Consider the following 24,960-nt stretch of genomic DNA (forward strand, 5'->3'; position numbering starts at 1 on the left):
CTGTCCAAAAAGATGTGGGTTGGGCTGAGCTTTTTATGAAATTGTGAACAGGGTTCCTAGGAGGGTGCATACCCTACAAAATCTTTGTCCCCCTCACCCTAATGATCGACTTCCTTTCTTTCAATAGTCTTGCGAAGGTAGTTTTATATTTTTAAGTTATATCTTAATTTTCAGGGTTGAGTTCGAAGTGGGTAAAATTATATTTAAGTCAGATCAGATTGTGTTAGAATCATATTATGTTATATTGGGATTGACGCAAGCAAAAAACATCTCCTCCCACTCTGATGCCATCTTTAGATCCACACATACTGTATTATTGGGTTATTTCACATTCGAATCCTTCATCAGTTTTAACTTTTTCTGTTATAAAGTATATTTCGTTAGAAATACCTTTTGTTTCATACACCTTCAATTCCTTTTCTAACAAATTAATGTTGTAGTAATTATTACTAATACTTTCTTATTCCTTTCAAAATTCTTCTCTATATTTTCACAAATAGAAAGTACGACCATTTTTAAAATTTTATTTATCTAAATATTATAAAAACTATAATGTATTTAACATATGATTTTATATTTGTTTTGTTTAATATTATATTTAATATAGTTATTAACATGTCATTATAAATAACCTTCAAGCAAATAATCTTGAGAAATAATTCAAGAATTGATCGTAGAGACAAGTCTTTACAAATATTTATATTCTAACATGCTTGATTATGCAAAGATGTAAAGATATATTGGACAAATATGATAAAGAGTTATTGATGTCCGGACAAAATGGGCCGAGAGAGTTAAGAAAAATGTAGCTATTAACAATGAGTTGTATGATAAAGAGATGAGTTAATTTCTACACTAGATGCTCTTTATGCTAAAAGAAGTCCATCGGTTTATTAAAATCTTAAATTAGTACGACAATACATGAAATGGAAAATGATAGTAGTACTAACTACACTTAAAGTTCTAAAGCTAATGGTTTCAATTGGTAAGAACTATTAATTGCTCGTTAACGATGGATTGATACTTACATAATTCAAACAATCAATTCTTCGCCAAGTCACTTTCACCTCTCGAACTCAAATAATTAATCGAAATGCTAAAATGAAATTTCCTCTCGATCTTATTTATCCAAACCTAATCAAATCCATACATACTTGATATTTCCTCTCATCCTATTCCATCTAAAATTTCACTCCAACTTTGTCAATTTTGAGTGATAAACACAGTTGATTTAATCTAATCCATGCATTCAAATTAACAAACTGCATACAATCACATCAACAGTAATCAAGACAACCAATCACCTAAAGGATTTAGTTCATATCCAAAGTAATTACAATCATACCATAAAATTCCATTTAATTCAATATAATGAAATTAAAGGAAAATAAAAAAAAATTTAAGAAATGCTCGTTAAAATGAGAAATCCTTGGCTTGAGAAGTCCAATTGTATTCAATCCACACAATGTCTTGATGCCCAATAACATTAAACACCAATTGAAGGTAGAAAATGGAAAAATCTGTCAATTGACTATAAATTCTAACCTAGAAATGCAACAAGCAAAAACTTTGTTGACTGAAAGTTATCTCTACTTTGATGTCTTTCTTTTGTTGATTATAAAGTGATATTTATAATAAAACCCTAATTAATAATTTAATTACATTAATGCCCTCAATATAAATATCAAATTAAGGCATTCTTTATTCAATTTTCCATTGACTACCCCTAATAATGATATCAGATTCTGCAGTTACGAAAGGCGTTGTTGCGACAATGGGATCCATGGTCGCGAAAATGGACTGTCTGTTCCCCAAAACTTGCTCCAATTAGTTGATCATTATTGCAACACTGAAGTTTCATGGTTGCAACAGCAATCTCTCTGATTGCCTCTTATCTCCAGTTAGAGCCTTCGTGGTCACAACAAGGACTTGTTATGGTCGCAACAATGGCTTAGTTGAGGAAACTCTTTGGCAAGTCAACAAGGTCGTAGTCGTGAAAAGACATCTCATGGTCGTGACAAGGAAGTCCTTTCTTTGTGTTCCTCCATTAACCTCACTCGATTAAGCTCTACAATGCCCTTTGCACACTTTTAAGTCCATATATGAAGGAAATTAACTATTCATTCAAAATTAAACAAAAACTTACCAAAAACAACGTTTAAACTAAATCCTAACACTAATGCGAAAACTTACAAAATGACTCTAAAGGCTACTTGAAAACATGCTCCTTGGTTGAAAAGGGATTAAATTTATCATATCTAATTATGACATATCACATCCCCAGCTTCTTAGTGTTCTTCAATCAACTACTCATTTTAAGCATTGTTCTAGTCAAGCAGGCACTGACATTTCTACTGCTCCTAGAACTGGCGCTGCTGGTCGAAAAGCTGTTCTTCCATATGTCACATTTTCTCTTGCATCTCAGTGACTTGATGCTGAGAGCCAAAGGGTTGTGGATGAGAGGCTTTATCAACAGGGGTGGTGGTAGCAGCCACTTGGGAGGGTGGAGTGAATTGGCAGGACGAGAGAGAATACTGCATGTATTGTGAAAGGAGCTTTTGAAGGGAAGAAGAAGAAGCACTAGTGGTTGGCTGGAGCTGGGATGGAATTGATTGACCAGGGTTTTGAGTAGATGGTTGGGGAGTGATGCAAGCAGTTGAGAGAGTGGTGGAAGAGTGTGAGGGGGTAGTGTAACAAACTGGGAGAGAGGCAGGAAAGGTTGGGAAAATGGCATAGGAGGTCGAGAGAACGACACTGGGGGTTGGTAGAGGGGTACAAAAGGTTGAATCGAAGTAAGTGACTGGGGTTTAGCTTGAACGAATCTCATAGGCGATAGGGTTGATAGGAGTCATTAGGGTTATTGGGTTTCCTGGGTTGAGAGAAGTATTGGTGGGAGAAGAAGCCATGGTTTGATCCACGCTCACCACACCGATTATTGATATAAAGTATCAAGAAAAGATAAGGAAGAAGGAGAAGGTGGTGGTGCTAAAAAGGCTAGTTCACCTTGATAGGCAGAGGGCTAGAAAAGAGAGAAAAGAGAAGAAAGAGGAAAGGAGTAAGGTGGTTTGAAGACAAGAGGAGTTGGATGCAAGAGGTAAGTTCTTAGGGTTGCTGAGTAGGCCAAAAGATCCTTCATTCATCATTCTACAAGGTATTTATAGGGAAAGAGATCATCATTCTACAAGGTATTTATAGGGAAAGAGATCTGTTGTCTAGTAATGTCATGTCACCAACAAATTTGGGACATAGTGATCGTTTGGTTGGCTAGGTGACAATACTGTTGTACTTGGGTTGTTGTCAAGTGTGATATTGCTCTAACATTCTCTTTGCTAAGGAAGTATGAGATTATGGGGTTGTTATGCCTCAATGGTCTCTTTTTGGATGTGAGTGCGTTCCCGTTAGAAACAGGTGACTTAGAGGACAAGGTGTCTAGATGTGACTAGCCGGGTTATGTAAGGTCGGGGATTGTCCAGGTGATCTTCATATAGGGAACTTGCCAAATGACACAAGGCGGATGGTCATCTGTGAACACCTCGCAAGTATCTTCTCGTGGTGCCACGTGTTTACGTCGGTAGGGCGTATAACATATATTAATGTACGAAAAAGGTATATGTTAAATCTAATATTTTTCCAATTAAGCCTTAATTCAGTTGACACCATTACTATTGTTGCAATCAGGAGCTGTAGGTTCAAGTGTATATATATAATCTAATATCTTGTATAATGAATGTATCAAACATACATTATTGAATTAAGTATTCAAATAATCTTATACTAATTTTCAATTATATCTGACATAAATTTTAGAACCAATGCATTGTATTTAGTTGAATTTGTTGAGAATGTGAGAGCATTGAATGAAAAGTAATTTTGTAAGGTATAATATTCATTGATGCTTGCAAGTGTATTTTGTATACAACTTAGATTTGGAAATTGACTGACTTTGACATCATTTTTAAAATTAGTTACTATATAATATTGTAATGAATATATTTCCGTTTACACTTTTTATTCGTCGATAAGTTATTGATCCAATTATATAAATCCTATAAAAGCGCAAACTCATTATTAATATCAAAGCCTTATTTTAAACCCAATAAGACTAATCGCCTGTACTAAGATAAAATTTTATCCATCTTTTTTAATACACTAAATGATGATATTGTAATATTATTTTATTGAATTAATGTCGCATCAATGAAATGATTTTAAAAAAAACATTGTTCTTAAAAAGCATCAGATATTACTAAAAAAAAGTATTTTTATCCTTTATATTATATATAAAATCTATAAAAAAAATTTGAAACTAGAATAAATCTCATTCATTGTATTTTTAGGACACGGTTTCTTTTATACTAATTGCCTTAGCCATTGAGAGTTTGTGGCATGATAGCAAATAAGTTGAGGAGGAATGGAAATTGCTAAATCAACAAATAAGGAACTTCGAGACGGTGACGTTGCCGCAAGTGAAAAAACAATTTGAGGGTTACAAGAAGAGAGAATAGGAAAGCGATGAAGAAGTACATGTCCATAGTGGGGACGGGAGGCAACGACTATTTATTCAACTACTTTGGGAGAAAAGGGGAGTACAATGCCAGCCTTGAAACCTTCACTGCCAATCTCACCACCTCTCTTTCCCTTCAACTGAAGGTGCATTCCTTTTTCCCGCTATTCTTCTTTTTATGCTTCTATTGGTATCTCTTTAGTTTTTTTTTTAATTTTCGTTATCTCAAAAAAAATCCAATTAAATTAATTTCTATCAATTTCAAAAGTGAGCAACTAAAGATATTTAATCATGTCGCTAATATTTTTCATAATTCATACGTTTATTAATTTGGTCATGATTTCATAAATTTAGCCTACAATTTGTAAATGTGTAAATGTTGAGTCGAAATTTATTGAAACTTGATCAAGTTCAAGTTAACAAAATATGTAAATATCGAGGGTTAAATTTATTATTATACTAATAGAAAATCATGCACAATTGACAATTGACAAAAGACATTAACGTTATGATTAATTTTCTTCATTTCTCATTTTCAATATTGACGGAGATTAAAATATTGCTTAACTTTTTGTTTTGAAAGAGACTAATTTGCTAAATTTTGAAATTGAGAGGAACCAAAGAAATCTTTTTCCCTTATTCTTTTAATATTTTTTTAAAATTTAGTAATTTTACAAAAAAAATTATTCATTAAATTTCTAAACAAAGGCAACTTAGTATTTTTCATTTTAATAACAAATATATATTTATTACAAGTATTATAGTATTTATATTTGTTTTACATGCAATATAAACATATAATATATAAAATAAATAATAGCATGTTACAAACTTTTTAAAAAGCCCAATTTTCTTTTTACTTTTAACTTATTTTTCTTTTTTTTTTTCAGTAACCTAAATATTACTTTTAGGTTTGGACAACTGAACCTTGGAGTCGTTTAGTTTAAATAAGTCAAATTTTATTTATTAAATATATTATTTTAAGAAAATTAACTAATAATTGAATTTGAGTATAATTACACGTAATTATAAATGTGTGACATATTTAAATAATCATTCTAATTAGTACATTCCATGGATTTCAGTTACACTCTTCAATTCTTATGGGGTGTTGAGAATTGAAGTAATTATGAGTAGTTTACAAGCAAATACAGTCAAATTCAATTACCATAAGATTTTTCAAGTACACTTGTACATATTTAAATTTAAGAAGTTATTTTTATAAAATAATGATAGAATATTTTATTTTTCAGGACATATATTTGATATTTGTAAATGTAATTAAATATTATATTACTAATCTCATTTAAATAATCTTCAAATTTTTTTAACAAGAGATAATTTTGTACATTTTGATCTACTAAATATTTAACTAAAGTATGTAGGATTTATTATTAATTAATTATATTTGGTCAAAGATCAACCGATAATGACAGAGTATATGTATAATGTTAGCTAGAGAAGAACTCAATAAATATAGAATGCTAGAGTAATTAGATTAAATTAGATATAATATATATTATTATTTATTAATAGCTTTATTGTTAAATACTTTCTTAAACTAACATATTACATACAATGATTTGATTTTTAAGCTTTGTTATTTGTTTAGAGAAAGTTTTTTTTATAATTTAAATTTATGTAGTTATGTAATTACAATTTCTACTCTCAAATATAACATATGGTTAATAAATCCGATAATTGTTGGATTATTATAGAGGTTGTACAGATTAGGAGCAAGGAAGTTTGTATTGATATCAGTATATCTACTTGGATGTTCTCCAATGTTGAATGCAATGCGTAAAAATGGGTGCATCAAAGTTATGATACTAGGCGGCGGTTCTCTTCAATAATGAGTTGAAATCAATAATAGACAGGGTTAAATTCGACATACCAACTTCTAATCTTGTTTTGGTCAACTCTTACAATATTGTAACTGATATCATCCAAAACTTTTGTTCTAGAGGTAAGAAAATAATAATTAAGTAGGAGACTAAATCAGTTTGATTTAAAATATGATGATATATTGTGTTTACAGGTTTCAAAGATGCTAACAATCCATGTTGTGAAGTGGTGCCATTGAGACAATCAGCAGGCAATGGAATTTCATGCAAGAAAGGTGGGAGGATATGTATGCACAGGAGTGCTCATGTGTTCTTCGATGGGCTTCATCCCACAGAAAAAGTGAATGTGGAAATAGCAACCAAGGCTTTCACTTCTAAACGTAAAACCGAAGTTTATCCCATTCATGTTAATCAACTTCCCAAACTTTAAGTTACATTTCCAAGCTTCACATGTATGTATATCGTTTTCCATGACTTTCTTCTACTTGTGGGGATTGTATATTTCGACCTTAATCAAACACGAATAAATTTAAATTATGGTCCTCTTTAAAACTTTCCAAAAAGATGTGGGTCGGGCCGAGCTTTTTATGAAATTGTGAACAGGGATCCTAGGAGGGCGCATACACTGCAAAATCTTTGTCCCCTACACTCTAATAATCAACTTCCTTTCGTTCAATACTCCATTTCCAAGCTAGCAATTAGCAACTTCTGCTCTTGCGAAGGTGGTGTTATATTTAAGCTATATCTTAAATTTTTGATATAAAAAACAAATTTAAAAAATATATACATCAAATGAACTAAAATTATTAAAATAAATATTTCCCAACAAATTAAAAATACATTAAAAATATATATTTATGCTTAAATAACACTAGGATAGTTATAACTTAGCAAGCAAATGCCTCTAAAATGGTAGCAAACTTAACAAAAATAAGAGATATACAATATCCGAACAATAACAACAAAATAGTAGCAACATAATAGCAAAATGACAACAAAACAACAGTAAAACAGTAGCAGAAAATTTTTTTGAACCAAATTCGGGCTTGGCCCGACCCGTTTAGAAAACGAGCTTTATTTTTTCTCCAAACTCATTTTCAGGCATATATTTTTACCCAAACCCTCACACATTTCAAGCGGGCCTTCTGGCCTTAGTGGGTGGCCCGACCCATGATCAAGTCTATATAGTAGTACAAGTTTAAGAGAGAACAAAATTACTCTTCATTATCTATAATATATATTAAAGCATGAGATTGGAAATTTTTTTAACTAATTAGAATACCCTTTATTTTCTATCATATTACTAAATTTACATTTTAAAATAATTATAATATTTAAATTAGAGTTATTAATAAAAAATTAAAATAAAATAGAAGTTGAGATGATTATACATTTAAAATTTATTATAATTTATTTTACAATTATTATTATAAAATTGTGCTAATTTTAAATTATTTTAAAATAGATTTATTACTTGAATAGGATTAAAAGCATCTTAATTATCACTTAACTAATATTAGAGTTAATTATGTTAATTGGTTCTTATTTTGCATAATGTTAATTATGCTAATTATGTTGAATATGTCAAAATTGATTTAATTAATTTTTTTAAAAATTTATTATAATATTTGAATTGATAAATTAATATATTTTAATTAAATTCAATAATTTAAATAAGAAATATTATTCACACTAATTACTGCAATTATAATACAATATTTAAAAATTAATTAAATATTAAAAGTGTAAAATCATATACAACGTATGTTACATTAGAAGCTAGTACTATTAAATTAATATTTGAATAATAATTTTTAAATGGAATTAATATGTATTAATTTTTTATAATTAAAAATAATAATATTTTTTGATAAAATCATAACAATATATTAAAAAATAATTAATAATTAAACAAATTCATATAGCAAGTCTTATAGCATTTGAAGAACTCTTACAACACTTTATTAGTAGTAATTCCAGCTCAAAAAATTTAATAGTTGATTAATTTAATAAATAAAAATTTACAATGATAAATGAATAAGCTACGTACTTAATTTAATTTAGTACTCTTATACTATATAAACCATAATGTTAAAAATTAATATTTTGATTATATCTGTTTTTTTAGACAATACTTAGAACTATCGATAGTTTCTCCTCAACTCATAAATAGGAGGATAATGCGCTTCAACACACTCGAACTCATATTCTATTGCATTAGCAACAATACCCATACTATTTGAGTTAAGACTCAATCGAGTTAATTCTGTAAAATAATGATAAATAAACAAGTAGCATACTTAATTTTATTTAGTATTCTTATATTAAACAAGCAACATAGTTATTTAGAGATTTTTTTAGTGATAGATTTCTTCTTATTATTTTATGTTAATAATTATTATTTAATTAGTGTTATAATTATATGATAATTAAAAGTAAACTTAGCATTATAAAGAGATGCATCAAGGCCAACACTTCCAAATAGCATGTAAAGAAAATTAGAAAATTAAATTATTTTTACTATTATTTTTTAAGCAGTCCTGGTCTCTCTAAAATGGTAAAATTTTAATTTAGACTCTTTATAATTTATAAAATATTAAATTAATAATGGTAACATTACACTTTGATCCTCTAAAATGATAAAATTTAATTTAACCGTTTAAAAATTATAAAGATATAAACTATTAAAATATGAAATTATATAATTTAATTCTAAACCCACAAAAAAAAAAAATTTTAAGCTTCGCCACTGTTGTTAAGTTTTGCTTCTATTATGGAGATTGTTAATGTTAATAAGTTAGAAGCTTCTCAAAAAATAATGTAATATTAAAGTATTGGGAATGGATTATATGCGAATTATAATAGTATAAGAGAGATAATAAATTTTAATTAATGGTGAGTTGATATTATATTTATAATATAAATTTGAATTTTTTTATATTTTAAATTTTACTTGTATTCTCTTTTATTTTTAATTTTAAGGAATTAAAATGCAAATCATGAAGTTTAATGATGTTGCCATAAAGTTGAACAAATGGAAGGGTGGATGAAGACATTTCTCCAACTGTTGTATGATTTTTGCCTTTGCTCTCAGTTTTCATAAGGTGTACATGGGCCTTACATTAAGTACCTTCAAGCCCAAATGAATAGATGCAAAATGGATATTATAGATGTAACAAGATCAATGGGGAAGCTACCTTTCTTTTCGCATCCCTAACTCATTTTTTTTAATCCAAATGGTGTAACCATAAAATGAAACATAAAATCTTGTGTTAAACATCTAAACATTTCCTATTCCCCTCTCAATAAAAATATGTGAGATTGTTTAGATCATATTTGAATTTGGTAAATATTTTCACTTTAGTGATTTTTAAAGGTTAATATGGATAAATAAAAAATTTAAGTCTTAATGTGAGAACAATTATTAAATTTAGGGCTTAACTTAGATAAAAAAAAAAAATAAGCCTCAATGTGAAAAAATTGTCAAATTCAAATCCAAAAAATAACTTACCCTTTAAAATAATTTATTTTAATGACTGTTAAAACAAGATTGAGCAATAAATGAGTTGATTAAACAAAATAAATAAATAAATAGAGTTACTCACACCATATATATCCAAATTATAACTTTTATTTTAAATTGTTCCTCAAACTTCAAAACATTCCAATTACACCTCCAAATCATCAATGTTATATCAAAAAGGTCATTTTATTATTGAAACCATTAATTTAACCATTAAATGACACAAAAAAAATCTTGTGTGACATAATTTAAAATGAAAATTTTAATCAAAAGTAAAATGTTGCCGCATAAATTTTAAAATTAAAAGCTAACAATAAATTAGAGCTGAAAAAAAGGCGTAAAAAATTCTAAAACATTATAACTAAGATTTTTACAATATACATTTTTCTTTAAAATTTTCATTTTAAATTATGACACATAAGATCTGACATCTCATTTAACGATTAAATTAACGATTGGAAGGACCATATTGATATAATATTGATAATTTAAGGATATAATTAAAATATTTTAAAATTTAAATACCAAATTAAAATTAAAACTTTGGAGATGTTTGGTGTAATTAACTCAAACAAATAATATGAATAAAAAGGGAAAATAAATTAAAAATAAAATAACTCAGTATTGAAGGTAAACTAAAACAATGAATAAATACTATTAATTGATTAATCGAATAAGATGTACTTTCTAACGAGCTACTGTGTTTTCTTTTATAAAGAGTGTTTCTCAAATTATTGTATTTTCAATGCCATTTATTTCATTGTAACTTGGAAAATGATAAAAGGATTGGGTTAATTCTCCAACCAAGGTTAAACTATTATCCAAAATTTATTAATAAAGTTGTATCAATCTGCTATCAATTTAGACCTTAAATATAAATATAAATTTATATAAAATATATTAACAGAACATATAAATTAAATTTTATATATATATTCAATAAATATAGAATTTCGATATGATAGGTTTGAAAACTGACAATGACAAAAAATATAGGAAGATTAATTTTTTTACAGTTTAATTCTTACGTTTTATTCTCTTCGTTGGATTTGAGCTAAGATTCATTATCTAATTTATTAGGTCAACAAATAGAGAACATAATTAAATATAATATTGATACATTCGTGATTAAATTAAAGAGAACCTAATTAAGAATGGATTATAGTTTAAAGATGTCAATTAACCCAAAGAGATACAATAGATAAAATATCTGAAATCGAAAAAAAAAGAGAGACTATTTAAAAGTTTATTCGTGAAAGTTCTTTTGGAAGAACCATCACATCATTTTAAATCCAAATTCGTGAAAATTGACTGACCATTGAAAAGATACAAAAAGTACTTACAATCCATCCTTTCAGAACTTCTTTTATATAAGACTTCTTTTAATTGAAATATTAATTTCAGGTAAATTAGCAAAATATATGGATTTTGAAAGATAATGGAGACATAGTTGGATTTTTTTTCTATACGCGTTCACTGGACACATTTTCATCCAACAGTAAATTTTCCCCAACAGTCAGAAAATCCAATAGCACATTTTTTTTTCAATGACTAGTTTATTTGCTAAACTCAAGTCACTTTGTTTCTTTTGCCTTCAAATCTCATTTTCTCGATTCTCTTAGTTCATCTATTCTCTCAACTATTTAGTTCTCAATTTTTCATTCAATTTCTCTCAAAATCTTGTTATTTTAATTTTATATTTCGTAATCTATTTGATTTTAATTGATTTTTATAATAAAAATTCTGCTTATTCGTTTGGATAACAAACACATTTCCGGTGTCAAATTACAAATGGTAAGAAAATAGGTTGCTCTATGGTTGTAAATGCATAACTTTATTGCAAATAAAAATTGCTAGATAATGGGTAGACAGGTTAATACGTTGTCAAATGGTTTTGAGTACACAACATAATTGCAGATAAAGCTGCTAGATGTATGTGGATAAACTACCAAAGTTGCAAATTAATAATCTACCAAAACTTCCTACTTTTTAGAGCGTCCCAACCTATGCAACAAAATAAGACATGCTTAAAACAGATCATAATAGAACAAATATTATGATTAAAAATAATCAAATATTGCAACAATAAATATGTTTTCACACAATTAATTCAGTAGCAAAATCATATATTCCTCAAAGGTTTAAGTTAGAGGTGTCATAAGGTATGTTATATGAAAATCGTAAGTATAGATACAATTAACATGATTACTCACAGTTCATGCAATTGGGTATATATTTAATATTAATATAGTCAATTAAATCATGGATTCAAGCATTATTCATACTATTAGGGACTTAATTGCATAAATTAAACATTAAAATAGTTCGGGGACCAATTAGGAACTAATATGCATAAATCATAAAATTTTGGGTCAAAACTATAAGTTTTGAGTTTTAGGGGGCACATGGCTGTGTGGCCGGACCGTGTAGCAAGCCTTGGACTATGTGAAGGGGTACACAACCGTGTGGCCAGGCCATGTGGAGAAACTGTGACCATGTGGTGTTCGAAAAATCAACCTATATGGGAGACATGGCTATGTGGTAGACGGTGTGAGAAGCAAAAACCTGAGGTTTTAGGGGGGACATGATCGTCTGTATAGTCGTGCAATCCACACGGGCGGCCCATACACCCATCTGGTAAGCCGTGTTGTAACACCCCTAACCCTTATCCGTCGTCGGAATAGGGTTACGAAGCATTACCAAACTTTACAGACCAATTATGAACATTTTATATCATTTAATACACATAATAGAAACCAATCACAATTCATTCACATTGTCCTTTATATGAGCCCTCGAGGCCCAAAATACACATTAGAATCAAGTCGGGACCAAACCGAGAACTTAGAGAATTTTTCGTAAAATTTCAAAAATTTTCCAAGTTGCGGGAGACACACACCTGTGTGGCTAGGCTGTCTGTCTCACACGGTCTAGAGACACGCCCGTATGGCTAGGCTGTGTGTCTCACACGGTCGAGAGACACGCCCGTGTCTCAAGCCGTGTGGGTATTCGAAGAAGGGACACACGGTCGTGTCCTAGCCCGTGTCAAAATTAGGGTGGCTACTGACTTGGGTCACACAACCAAGCCACACGCTTGTGTGCTAGGCCGTGTGTGCATATTGACTTGCATATTTAAGGTGCAAGGTTCACACGGCCAAGTCACACACCCGTGTGTAAGGTCGTGTGCCACACACGACTGAGACATATGCCTGTATCTCTGCCCGTGTGAAAATTCCTAAGCATTCTGTTTTGAAATTTTAAGATGCAAGGGACACACGGCCAAGACACACACCCATGTGTTAGGTCTTGTGTCACACACGGCTGAGACACACGCCTATGTCTCTGCCCATATGGACGAAAATAGGCCATTTTAAGGCCACTTTTCTCACCCATTTTGATATCAACCTATAAACAACATTTTTATACATCAATAAATCCCAAACAAGCAATCAACACAAGCCAAAATCATGTCTTAAGCATGACATAACATCACAATACTCAATTTACATAAACTTACCAATTTTACCCATTTCATTGATTTGTCAAAATCTACTACTAATTACTTACATACAAGCATATATCATTAACAAACATACTTCAAATTAGTTTATTTCCAATCCAACCCTATACATGCCATATAAACCAATGTTCACATTGTAAAAACTACCTGATTAAGTTGGATAGTGTGGCTTGGTGTGTTGATTCAATCTCCCAACCTCACGTTAAACTACAAGAACATTAAACAACATAAGTAAGCTTAGTAAGTTCGATAGGTTATACATAGATATTATTGAACTTAATATAATAAATTAAATAGTAAATAAATCATACATTCTCCCTGTCAAACACAACATTAATCAATGAACACACTTCCTTCAAATCAATATCAATAATAAACGATAAATCTTTCAATTTCAATCACATAAGTCTTTTACCAAATCTTACCGAATCGAAGAACAACTTATGGATATGAGTACATCGTATTCAGAAGCCCGGAGGCTACACAAAAGCACATAAATGCTAAACATTAACCCATAAGGGTTGAACTGAAACTCATATGAGTTAACAGAAGCTCGTAAGAACTAAACGGAAAGTAAACATAAAAGTTCGCAACAAATGCTGAACCTCGATTTACTTGGGTAATTTTCTATCAATTCATCCTTTTCATTTACCGTCAATTCATCATTTGCCACAAAACGATTGTACTCAATCCTGCGTTCCACTCGTTTTAAACATTCAATTCAATTTCATAATTTAACAATAATTTTATTTTCTACAATAGATATGAATAAATATATAATAAAATTCATCAATTTAATAAATAAACATTAAATTTTAACCACACGTACTTACCTGGTTAAATTGTAAGATTTGTAGTAGTTCAGGGACTATTCTGTTATTTTCCCCTTTTCACGTTTGTCTACAGGCTCTTGATCTAAAATGTAAAATTATTCATTCATTAGCACATGTTTCAGTTTCAATTCACTTCTCAATTAATACCCCTCAATTTTTGAAATTACATAATTACCCTAAGTTTTACAACTCTTGCAATTTAGTCCCTCACCAATTAGCCTATCAAATGAGTTTTTTTTCAATTAACAATTTATCTAAATATTCTAAACTATCATACAGCCTTCGATCAACAGAATTTAGTATCAAACCCTAATATTTAATCTTTTCACAATTTGGTCCTAAAATCAATTTCTATTAAAATCACTTGATAAAATTATCATATAACAAAATTAAAGCTCTAAATCCATGTTAATTCATCACAAACATCCAGCACTCATCAATGGTAACTTTCAAAATTACCCATAAAGCCAAAAACTAATGACATAGATAGTTGGACCCAATTGTAAAAGTCTTAAAAACACAAAAATTTCAAGAAAAGAGTAAGAATTGAACTCACATGAAGTAAAAATATGAAAAACCAGCTTTAAGAGCTCTCCTATGGCTATTTTTGGCTGAATATTGATGAAAAAATGTCTAGAAAATCTTTTAATTGCTATTTTATTTATTTATTTTTACAAAATTTATAATTTTGCCCTTAAATCACCTAATTTCATTATTGTTTTTTTTTTTTGCTTTATGCAGCCTCACCCTTCTATTTTAGGCTTATTTACTCTTTAAGTCCTCCCTCATTTAACATCTAATCCATTTAATCACTATTTCTTTAATTAACAAGTTTTGCACATTTTTCAATTTAGTCTTTTTTAATTAATTAACTAACAAAACGTTAAAATTTTCTAACAAAACATTAATACTATCTTAATGACACTCCGTATATTTATAAAAATATTTACAGCTCGGTTTATGAAATTGAGGTCTCAATACCTCATTTTCTAAACCACTTAACATAATAAATCCTTATAAAACACAAATTACTAATTCATAAATCTTTCTAAAATCACATTTGACTTGTAAATACTAAATAATAAAATTTACGAGCTTACTCGTCAGATTTGGTGGTCTCGAACCACTATTTTCGACGCCACTGAAAATCGAGTTGTTACACATGTGGTCTAGGCTAGTTTGGTTTTGCCTTGATTTTCTCATAAAAGAACACACACCTGACTTATAGGGTCTCGAGCAATGATCCTCACGTCCAAATCTGATCTGGGATACCCATACAGGTCTTTCGGTTGACAAGAAGGCAAGAATTATTATCAAAGTTCAAGATTTATCGAATTTAACAAGATTTTCGACAAAAACTCATAAAAGATTCGAAATTGGTTTTGGAAAATTGTCAGGAATAATATTATACCAGAATTCTAGGGTTCTACGGAATTGAAAACATGAATTCTTACTGATCTTTGCACATTAGAAACGAAATTTGACGGTGTTATGCTAAAACAATACGAAGAACAAATTGAACGAGGTGGAATTCGGGTTCGGGATATCAACAATAAATTTCCAGTAAAAGAATATGAAAATTTTATGAAAAAGAAAAGTGAAAAAATAAAAGAAAAAGATGTATTTAAAGAATAGAGAAGAAATTCTAAATAAGGTTGGAAAAGATAATCAAAATTCTATTATGATTAGGAAGAGACTAAATGGCTAGGTTAAACAAACTTTAGAGGGTTGATTTGGTAATTAAACCATTTTGCCGAAATTAATAAAAATGGAATGGAATTGGCATGATTTGAACCTAACTGCCAAAGGGAATATACTAAAATCTTACCATTGAACCAACAAACTCATTCTTAAATATTTCTTACCACATTTAATATATAACTAGCTTGAATTTATTCCTTAGCTTGTTGAAAAATAAAAGAGGTAAAAAGAAAATAACAAGCTTTGAACCTTGGTTCTTTAAGCAATATTCTATGTTCTTAACCATCAAGACTAAAACTTATTTCTTAATTATTTTATTAATTCTAACCCTATGAATTTTGGGATGTTACAAGTAGAATAATGAATGTGTGATTAAATTCAATAGCTTAATAAGTAGTTAATGGAAATGAGTGGAATGAGTGAGTACAAGTTATACCAATAAAGATCAAATGGAACAATTCAATCAATCAGGGTGGCATGGATATATATTACTCTTGACCCGGCATTCTAACATTTAGTGTTAGGTTGGAGGTCATTGTTTTTCTTTTAATCTTGAGTGATCAAGAGTTAATTATCATAATATTATTTTCAAAATTAAGTGATCAATATAAAAAATTAAAATTAAATTGAAAGCAAGTAAAGGATTAATTTGTTAAAAATATTTAAACGAAAACAAAGCACGCTTACATCACATGTAATTGTCCCCATGCTGTCAAACATATTTCAATGGGCTAAAGATTAGTCGTGTGTACAAGGCTGCCCTTGGGTGTAGTTTGGGAGTGCTGTCGCCTAAGGTTCAATGCTGGAAGGGGCCCAAAAAAATTACTTTCTTGAGCTTTTAATGTGGGAAAAAAATTCTTCAACCTTTTAAGTCTTTTGATCGACGCTTCATTGTAGGCAGGAAAAGAAAAGAAAAGAAAAGGGTCATTCAATTCTTCGTCATAAACTCTTCATCTCCAACTCCTTGGCTTCTCTAAACCTCATTTAGTTCCCAAATTCCAACTCCTACTATTAAAGCTAATGGAGAATTTCAATTTCCCCAAAAAGATCAATGGTTACTAGCATTCAACCTTCTCTATTTTCCCATAACCATGACAATAAGAGAAATTTTCTGTACGTTAAATAGGGCCAAATTTCATTTGAGTAATACATCATTCATCAGCACCAATCAATTGAAGTTATTAATTTTTACTTTATATCTGAGAGATTGAGAGTTTGAGATTCTAAAATAATTTTTTCGGCGATCGATGGCGACTTTGGCACGGTAGTCCTTCTCTTTCCTATCGTCCTATGTAGCTGTGCCAGACTTCCATTATTCAACTGGTTGTTGCATCTGCTTGCTGCCAATGGTGCCTCCCATCTATGGTGTGCTAGATCTACCATTGTTGTAGGTATGATTCTCCCTCTTTCCTTTCCTTTCTTGTAGTCTTTTCATTCTTAATTTGATGATATCTTTGGGTTTTAACTAATAGAGTCATTAAGTCAGCCTTATATTTAACTTCTCCCTCTAATTCCTTTTTTGATGAACCATAGTATAGTATACTACTGCATACCATTTCTTTATGACTTTATGCGATTGAAATTTTAATTGTTTTTGTTACTCATTTAATTTATTAGTTGCATTTCCCTCACAAATAATTGGATATTTTTAATTATCATGTCTATTTGTAATTGATTATTATAATTATATTTATAGAATTTCAATGACCCGATTTGACTTTTGCAATTAGCAAATGTGAAAGCAAATATTCAACTTGGAATTCTTCTATCAAGTGTTATTATTTTATTTTCTTGTGTTACTTGAGTATCTGATTTATATTTTATATACAATATTACCTAAAATGCATTTATTTGGAGGTGAAAAAAGGAAACAGAGAAAATGTGCTGAAGAGTTAAAAAATTTACAACAAGGTGTTATTGATAAATTTGTTTTTAAAAAAGTAGTTTCTAATGAAAATTTGGATCAATCAAATAAAAGTTTGCATTATTATGTCAATGAGAACTGTACATCCCAAATTTTGCTAGGGCCCAAAGCACACTTAACAGGCCGAAATACAAATTAACCCTCAGCCCAAAATTAACCCTAACCCACCAAACTCAAACCCAATAACCAAAAACCCTAAGCCCAAATAACCAGCCGACAAACTAAAAACATTTTCAGCAAAATGAGAGGCAGAAACCCTAGGTGCGCCGCACCTAGGTCCACCCCTAGCACCACACGTGGCCTCGTCGCGTGCCTTTCGCGCCGCCGCACGTCAGCGCCCCATCCACGCGCATCAGACACTGCTCTGTCACCTGCACAAGACAACCAACAAAATAGTAAATAGAGAAAACAAATAGAAAACGACAAATGAAGCAGAGATTAAACGTTTGTAATCGGCAATAAAAGGCTGAATAAGGCAATTGTATTCTTCTTCTGGACATTTTTACGAACATTGAAATAAATAAAAAAGAACAAAAGGTTGTTGTTTTTCATCTTCTTTTTTTCGATTCATTTATTTATTTTATTTGTCATTTTTTTTACAAATCTGTTTTTTTTTTAAAAAAACTATTAATAAAAGAAGATGAAGAAAAAGAATAAGGGAAGAAACCTACCTGGATCACCAGTGGCTCTGTCGACGGATGTCTTCTCGCCGTCGTCGGAATCGGGCCTTAAAGTGGGTCTAATGCTCCTTCGGTCCCTCGGGTTGGAAGCCCGACTCTCGAATATGCCGTGAAACAAGGGCTGAAAAGCCCATTTTTTTCGTCGTCGGCCTTTGGTCACGACGGCGCAAGCGGCCCCAAGGCTGGATTTTGGGGAGGTTTGAGAGAATGAAAGTTTTTTTTCTTTCTTTTTTTAAACAGAATGGAAGAAATGGGTTTTTAAAAAAAAATTGGCTTTTGTAAGAGACGCAAAACAGGGTAGTTTGGGGCCTGTTTCAGAGGCCCTAAAACGGCGCCGTATAGGGCCACCCACGTTTGACCCGACCCGACCGCTGGGGATCCGCGTGTTTAGTCTTGAGAGGATATTTACGCAATACGCCCCTCCGCCCTTGCAGTGTATTCAATGCGATTTCTTTATTATTTTCGATTTTGGCCACGAATTTTCACGTCTGTTTCAATTTGGTCCATAGATCATGTGTATGCGTTTCACTGGAACGACGCCGTTTGGTTAACATGGGAATGTTTCTCCTTTGGTCCTTTTCCTTTCACGCGTGACATGATCTAATCCTTTTTGTTGTTTTTTCATTTCGACCCCAAAATTTAGTTTGGTTTCCAATTTAATCCCATATGCGTTATTAGAGTTATTTTATCATTAAATTAATTATTTTAATATTATTATTACTATTATATTACATTATTATTATTGTTATGATTTACTTATGTATGTCATTTTAATTTCAAATTTTGTTATATACATATATATACATACACACATTTTTTTATATATACACACATATACATACATATTTTTATTTATACATATATACATACATATATATCTCTTCACATTTTGAACCTTATTCATTTTCTTTATTGCTATTTACATGCTCATCATTATTTTAAAAGAATTTTTTAATTTTATTCGTTTATTTACTTGTTATAACATGATTGACTTGTCTCTTACATTTGTTTATTTCATTTTTTATGATTGTTCATATTATTCATACTTACATTACCGAATTCACTATTGTTTTGTCACGTGTATTAGCATCGTGTTTTATCTCTACTATTTTGCGTTAAATTGTTTTTATTCAATGTATAAATTATGACTTTTGAATAAACAAAATTTCGTGTTTAGATTTGAGAAAGTCGTACCCTAACTTACTGGGTTTCGATTTTTGCAATAAATCTAGATACATGAAACTTTTCAAACTCTAGTTTTAAATGATCTCGGGAAATTAAGAAAAGATTGTGTCCTAACTTACTGGGCATGATCTTTTCTTTTAGAACCCCTAGATAGCTAAATATCTTTTCAATAAGTAAATTTTTCAGCATGTATCCTCGTATCGGGAATTCGATACGTTGTGTCCTAATGTATTGGATATGACATGTTTTTTTCTTGATATGAGGATTTCTCTAAAAATAATAAAGGCAATATTTTGCATTTGGAAATTCAAGAAAGTGTGCCCTAACGTGCTGGGTTTCGATTTCTTATTTGACCAAATAGCCAAATATCCTGCTAAAACTTCAAAGTATGGGTTTTCAAACCTTAAGGTGATCTTGGTTTCGACGGTTTAAAGTATCGTGCCCTAACGTGCTGGATGTGATATTCCTTCTGAATAAAAGAATCTTGAATTTCAATCCATGTTATTCGAGTTTTTTAAGGATCATATTTTTAAAACTCTTCAAAGTTTTCAAATTTTGACACTAAGACATTAATTAATCAATTAGGTACCAATTTTGGGCGTTGCGAGGGTGCTAGTCCTTCCTCGTACGTAACCGACTCCCGAACTTGTTTTTCTTTGAATTTCGCAAACCAAAAGCATTGTTTTAATAAATCTAAACTGTTTATTAAAAACAAATTTTTTTCGAGGTGACCCGATCACACCTCATCAAAAAAGATTAGTGGCGACTCCTATGTTCGTTTTTGTTTTCAAAATCCAAGTTGACCCCGTTTCATTTAAAAAATGATGTCAACAAGAATGATGAAATTAATGATCCAAATGAGCCTAATGATGTGCTAAATGTATCTAATATTGAAAATATTGGTCTTAATGAAGAACAAACAATTTATCCTGATATTTATGATCCTAGAAATTAGGCTAATCTTGATAACAAAACAAGTGACATGGTGAGATTAGCGATAGAAAATGGTTGGCTTATTCCAAACATGTTGACAAAGTGTTTTGTTTTTGTTGTAAGTTGTGCAAATCTATTAGTAATAAAAGTTTGTTAGCATATTAGTAAGAGGATCAAACAACATGAAAACAGTGCTGAACATATGACTAATATGAATACTTGGAATGAAATGAGAGTAAGGTTGGATAAAAATGAAACAATTGATAAAATCTTGCAAGAACAGATTATGAAAGAGAAAGAGTGATGAATGCAAGTTTTACTTAGAATATTTTCAACTGTTAAATGTCTTGCTACTCATAATTTGACTTTTCGAGGATCCAATGAAAAAACCTATTAAGATAGCAATGGTAATTTTCTGGGATTGATTGAAATGATTGCTAAATTCGATGTGACAATGCAAGATTATGTTAGACGCATTCAAAACCGTGAAATTCATTATCATTATCTTGGGCATAAAATTCAAAATAAGTTGATTTTCCTTTTGCCTAATAGTGTTAAAAGTTCTATAATTAAGACCATCAAAGAGGCAAAATATTTTTCTCTAATTCTTGATTATACCCCTGATATTGGTCATCAAGAACAAATGACTCTAATAGTACGATGTGTGAATATGTCAATTAATAAAATAAAAATTGAAGAGTACTTTTTAGAGTTTTTGAAGGTGGATGATATATCTGGATTGGGACTTTTTAATGAATTACAAGATGTTTTGAAGTCTCTTGAACTTAATGCTGATGATGTAAGGGGTCAGGGTTATGATAATGGTTCCAATGTAAAAGGGAAGCACCAAGGTGTTCAAAAGCGATTTCTTGAAATAAACTCAAGAGCTTATATATGCCTTGTGCTTGTCCTAGTCTGGATCTTACTTTTAGTGATATGGCACATTCTTGCATTAGAGCTATTTCAATTTTTGGAATTGTTCAACGCATATATTCATTATTTTCGGGTTCTACAAAAAGATGGAAAATTTTGCTTAACAATGTCCTTGAATTAACTATGAAATTTTTATCTAATACCTGTTGGGAGAGTCAAATTAAAAGTGTTAAAACTATTAGATTTCAAACTCCCTAAATAAGATTGGCTTTGTCGGAATTATATGAATCTTGTGAATGCAAAGTCAAAGAGTGAAGCAGAGAGTTCGATCAATGCACTTGGGATTTTTGACATTTTGCTTGGTAGGGTAATTTGGTATGAAATTTTATTTGCTATAAATATAGTGAGTAAGAAATTGCAATCTAAGTCTATGTGTATTAACATCACCATAAAGCAATTAGAAGGCGTATTGTCATATTTTGAAAAGTATAGAACTGAAGGCTTTACTTCTAGTATGAATATTGCTAAAAGTATTGCACTTGATATGGATGTAAAGCCTACCCTTCCAACAAAGCATCATGTTATTAGAAAAAACAATTTGATGAGAATAACTAAGAGGGTGAAGAAATTCAGTCGGGTGATGAATTATTTAGAGTTGATTATTTTTTAGTTATTGTAGACATGACAATTACTTCTTTGAAGAGCATATTTAAAAACTAAAAACATTTGAAAGTATTTTTAGGTTTTTGCTTGATTCAAAAAAGTTAAAGTCATTGGATTAAAAGGAATTGAGAGAATGTTGTGCTAGTTTTTACTCTGTCTTTTCTCATTGTGATTTATCAGATGTTGACTTAAATGATATTTTCTCTAAATTGAAAGTGTTGAAATTTACTTTACCGAATGAATTAATGTCAGCCACAAAAATTCTTGAGTTTGTCAAATCTACATATTGCTATCCGAATGTTTCAATTGCTTATAGAATTTTTTTAATGGCCCCTGTGACTGTGGCATCATCTGAAAGAAGTTTTTGAAAGCCAAAGTATATATATATATTCATTCAAAGCTGTCCACTTGAGTCGTAGTCACTAAATTATTTATATCTTGAGATACAGAACTCCAAATTAAGATCCGTAAATTTTATCTGAAACTAGACTCACATATGTTCTTACCATAAAATTTTCAGAATTTTTGGTTTATCTATAAAAAATTTTTTATGATTTCTTGTGTTTTTGTAGTTGATGACATAGGAGTAGATTGAATGAAAAATATATATATTTTTTTTAATTTTGTTAGAAAATATCTTATTCGCTTAAGGTAATAAAATGTTTTATTTTAATGAAATTACTCGTATATGTTTTTATTTTATTTTATTAAATTTTATAATTTTTTAAAAGGGATTCCAATTTATTATTTCGCCTAAGCCCCAAAAATGTCAAGAAGGGACTTGAATGTGTATTGTATCATATCATATGTATAAATCACAAATATTTAAAGAAGTTTTTTTATATTGTATGACTATTTTTGTGAATAATTTTATAGCCAACATTTTTTTTAAATTAACCTCATTATTTTATAAAACTTGTATGTTTAATTTTTTATATCATAAAAGAAAACCAAGTCAAACAATTATAATTGTGTAAATAATAAAGTTTTAGGAAATAGTTCAAAAAAATAAAAATTGCATTTTTTTTCAATTAATTTGTTGTTCAATTTTCATTCTAACATTAATTATCAAAATTTTACAAAATAAACAAATATGTTATTATATTTTAATATCTTAATCATATTAACTACGGGGTTAGGTGAGATAGCAAGGATCTTTCTTACCTTAACCAGTAGTCGAGGATTTGATCATTGTCTTGGGTATAGAGTAGCTTTAAAACTCGTGCCCAGCATCTACTCCTTTAATGAATCTATAGAACTTGAATGATTAGTCATTGAGCTTACTTTAGTGGATATCTTGGGAAATAAAAAAATTTCTTAATCAATCTAAAATAAGTTTTTATATTATTTTAGAAAATTTAGAGTTTACGAGTTGTTATGGAAAATGACATTTATTATATGTCTCATTTTTAAATTTAAGTTTTAATTTTTATAAAAATTAAATTTTAATTAAAATCCAATTTTATTTATAATAACACATAAATCAAAATACAAGTTTAAGTTAATAAAACATAATTAAATTTATATTTTAAAATTTTTAAGATTTGAAGTAATCAAAGATGAAGTTGAAAATATTGCTCTCCGTTTGTATACATATGTGAAGTCATACACTCAAATGATTAATGGTTCGAGGATACCTTAAAATTATCAACCTCCAAATTCTAACAGGTTAATGACAAAAGGTATCTACATCAACATGATGCACACTTTATGAAAACCTGCAATAGCGTTGACACTGATGAAAATCTCTTAACGAAGAAGTACATCCAATTATTAAAATGAAATTTCTTTAATTAATACAATGATCTTGAGCTTGAGATGATTATCAATTTGAAACAATTGACCTAAAATTTCTGAACTTATTCACAAAATGCAATGTATAATTAACATAGGTAATGGAAGATGTGTCAATCATCAATTACATCCCTTGCTGAAAGCATTTAAGCCTTTTAACCATAAAGAAATATTGTCAAAGTCCATATGCTTAATATGTTTCCACATCAATGGAACTAATACTAAGTTTATATGCTAGTTTCCATACCACCTTAAACAATGCCATCATTGCTTATTTGTTAAATTGCATACTCGTCCATAAACATCCTACTAACCATGGTTTCTGTCCATCCTCGAGAAGTCCTTGCGTTGTTAACTTTGACCCCAAACCTTCAATATCATCTTTCATCATGCAACTTAGTAAACCACTACTTCCAATCCTCCCTCACTCTGAACTTAGCACTGCATTCTAAAGCTTCTACAAGAAATTCGAGAAAAAAACTTGATGCAGACTGCAATACTCTTCAATAACTCACAGGGGAGGCTCTAAAACCAATAACAAAGTAGGCCATTGATCTCTAAGAACATTCAGAGGTTTGTTTTACAACAACTAATCTTAATTATTGAAGTACTTAACTTTTAACTCAGCCTTATAATCCATTAATTTCTTTGTTAATGTCAACCGGTGTGACATATGGAAAACACAAATTTATCTTGCCAAAAAGCAACAATTATTGAAATATATGATTAAACAAGGAAGCTCCTCATAAACAAATTTATAAATAATACTTGTTTTGCATTTAATACATGAGCCGCCACTAATTAAAATTAAAAGATGATCTATATCCCATTTTATTTATGCTTCTTTTAACATTCATTTTCCATTGAAAAGAGATAAAGATAATGATGGAAAGTTTGGAGAAAATTTTCAAACCTCCTTTCATCTTTTCTTTGCTTCTACTTGCATTTTATTTGAATTTAAAGGAAGACCATTATGCTGTGGG

General features: G+C 29.9%; 2 protein-coding genes across 2 annotated transcripts; one reads left to right on the forward strand and one right to left on the reverse strand.

Annotated features, from left to right (window-relative positions):
• Positions 1–4,512: 4,512 nt before the first annotated feature.
• Positions 4,513–6,778, forward strand: LOC107902566 (GDSL esterase/lipase At1g29670-like). Its single transcript, XM_041092685.1, has 3 exons — positions 4,513–4,650; positions 6,338–6,470; positions 6,543–6,778. Exons 1-3 carry the CDS (start codon positions 4,513–4,515, stop codon positions 6,776–6,778), a joined length of 507 nt encoding a protein of 168 aa, XP_040948619.1.
• An 11,110-nt stretch (positions 6,779–17,888) lies between these two features.
• On the reverse strand, positions 17,889–24,528 carry LOC121217131 (uncharacterized). Its single transcript, XM_041092686.1, has 3 exons — positions 24,493–24,528; positions 18,521–18,755; positions 17,889–18,220 (listed from the first exon to the last, which is right to left on the reverse strand). Exons 1-3 carry the CDS (start codon positions 24,526–24,528, stop codon positions 18,045–18,047), a joined length of 447 nt encoding a protein of 148 aa, XP_040948620.1. The 3' UTR covers positions 17,889–18,044.
• Between the last annotated feature and the right edge of the window lie 432 nt (positions 24,529–24,960).

Source organism: Gossypium hirsutum, chromosome D05, assembly GCF_007990345.1.
Source record: "Gossypium hirsutum isolate 1008001.06 chromosome D05, Gossypium_hirsutum_v2.1, whole genome shotgun sequence".
Taxonomy (NCBI): Eukaryota; Viridiplantae; Streptophyta; class Magnoliopsida; order Malvales; family Malvaceae; genus Gossypium; species Gossypium hirsutum.